Source organism: Benincasa hispida, unplaced genomic scaffold (genome assembly GCF_009727055.1).
Source record: "Benincasa hispida cultivar B227 unplaced genomic scaffold, ASM972705v1 Contig1504, whole genome shotgun sequence".
Taxonomy (NCBI): Eukaryota; Viridiplantae; Streptophyta; class Magnoliopsida; order Cucurbitales; family Cucurbitaceae; genus Benincasa; species Benincasa hispida.
The window spans coordinates 1-1,013 of NW_024064067.1; the positions used below are offsets into that span (position 1 = coordinate 1).

At 45.2% G+C, this 1,013-nt stretch overlaps 1 protein-coding gene across 1 annotated transcript; it reads left to right on the forward strand.

Moving 5' to 3' along the window:
* Positions 1 to 211: 211 nt before the first annotated feature.
* Positions 212 to 797, forward strand: LOC120068928. The gene is made up of 3 exons (XM_039020569.1): positions 212 to 264; positions 365 to 449; positions 504 to 797. Exons 1-3 carry the CDS (start codon positions 212 to 214, stop codon positions 795 to 797), a joined length of 432 nt encoding a protein of 143 aa, XP_038876497.1.
* The last annotated feature ends 216 nt before the right edge of the window (positions 798 to 1,013 follow it).

Here is a 1,013-nt window from a genome sequence, read left to right on the forward strand (position 1 = left end):
AAAAACCAATTCATCTGGGGGGTTTGGTCGTAAGTCAGATCGGTTGGAGGAGCGGTGCGGCTCAGTTGGTTTTGGTTCCGATGTGAAAGGTGATAGTTCATCGGTGGCCCTTTTTGGGTCAAATTTGAGGGAAAATGTAGAGTTTATTCTCCCTTTCGTTGAAAATGACAAAGTTATTGTTGAACCTTGTGAGGAGATTATTGATGCGGGTATGTGTCTATGGGAGAAATCTTTGGTTGGTCAGTTTGTGGATGCCAAACTCCGGTATTCTGTTATTTGTCGCCTTATTTAGAGAATTTAGGGATGCCTAGAGATGCCAACTATTACCTTGTTCGAAAACGGGTTGATTATCTTTAAATTTCAGAAAGCCGAGTCACAGGATTAGGTGCTGGAGAATGGTCCGTGGCACTTGGGTGGCAAACCCATCTTATTACAATCGTGGTCTCCAGGTATTGTTCCTGAAACTTTTTTTTTATTCGGTTCCTATCTGAATTAAACTAGAGCGTGTCCCCCTGGAGTTATGGACAGATAGGGGTTTAGCAGTGTTGGCTAGTGCTGTGGATAAACCGATCTCTTTTGAAGTTGCAACAAGAGAGCAGCGATGGTTATCGTATGTGAGGATTTGTGTTCAGGTGGATGATGATTTGTTATTTCCCTCTACAGTCACTGTCAGAATGCAGGGTCAGGAGTTTATTATTCCAGTAGTGTATGAGTGGAAACCCCGTAGGTGTACTTTCTGTGGTTCCTTTGGGCATCCAGGGGCAGTGTGTGAGAAACAAGGTGTGGCAAAGAGCTAAGAGTTATGTATTGTGGCGGTAAATGAGGGGTGTATGGGAGAGAATGAGGGCTGTCTCTTATACACATCTAGATGTGTATAAGAGACAGGTCCAGCGGCGGTTGAGGGGTTGAGCTTGGAGTCTGAAGGTATTGAGGTTGAGTGGTTTGAACCGGATGGGAAAAGTTTTGGGTTGGTGGTTGGGCTCGAGTGTTGGGCCCCAGGATGTGAGGGGTTT

Excerpts from the sequence above, each read along its gene's own strand:
- LOC120068928 (XM_039020569.1), top strand. The coding sequence starts at position 212 with ATGTGTCTATGGGAGAAATCTTTGGTTGGTCAGTTTGTGGATGCCAAA. Across the intron at positions 265-364 it reads TTTGTGGATGCCAAACTCCG|AAAGCCGAGTCACAGGATTA; the intron begins GTATTCTGTTAT and ends TTTAAATTTCAG. Across the intron at positions 450-503 it reads ATTACAATCGTGGTCTCCAG|CGTGTCCCCCTGGAGTTATG; the intron begins GTATTGTTCCTG and ends ATTAAACTAGAG.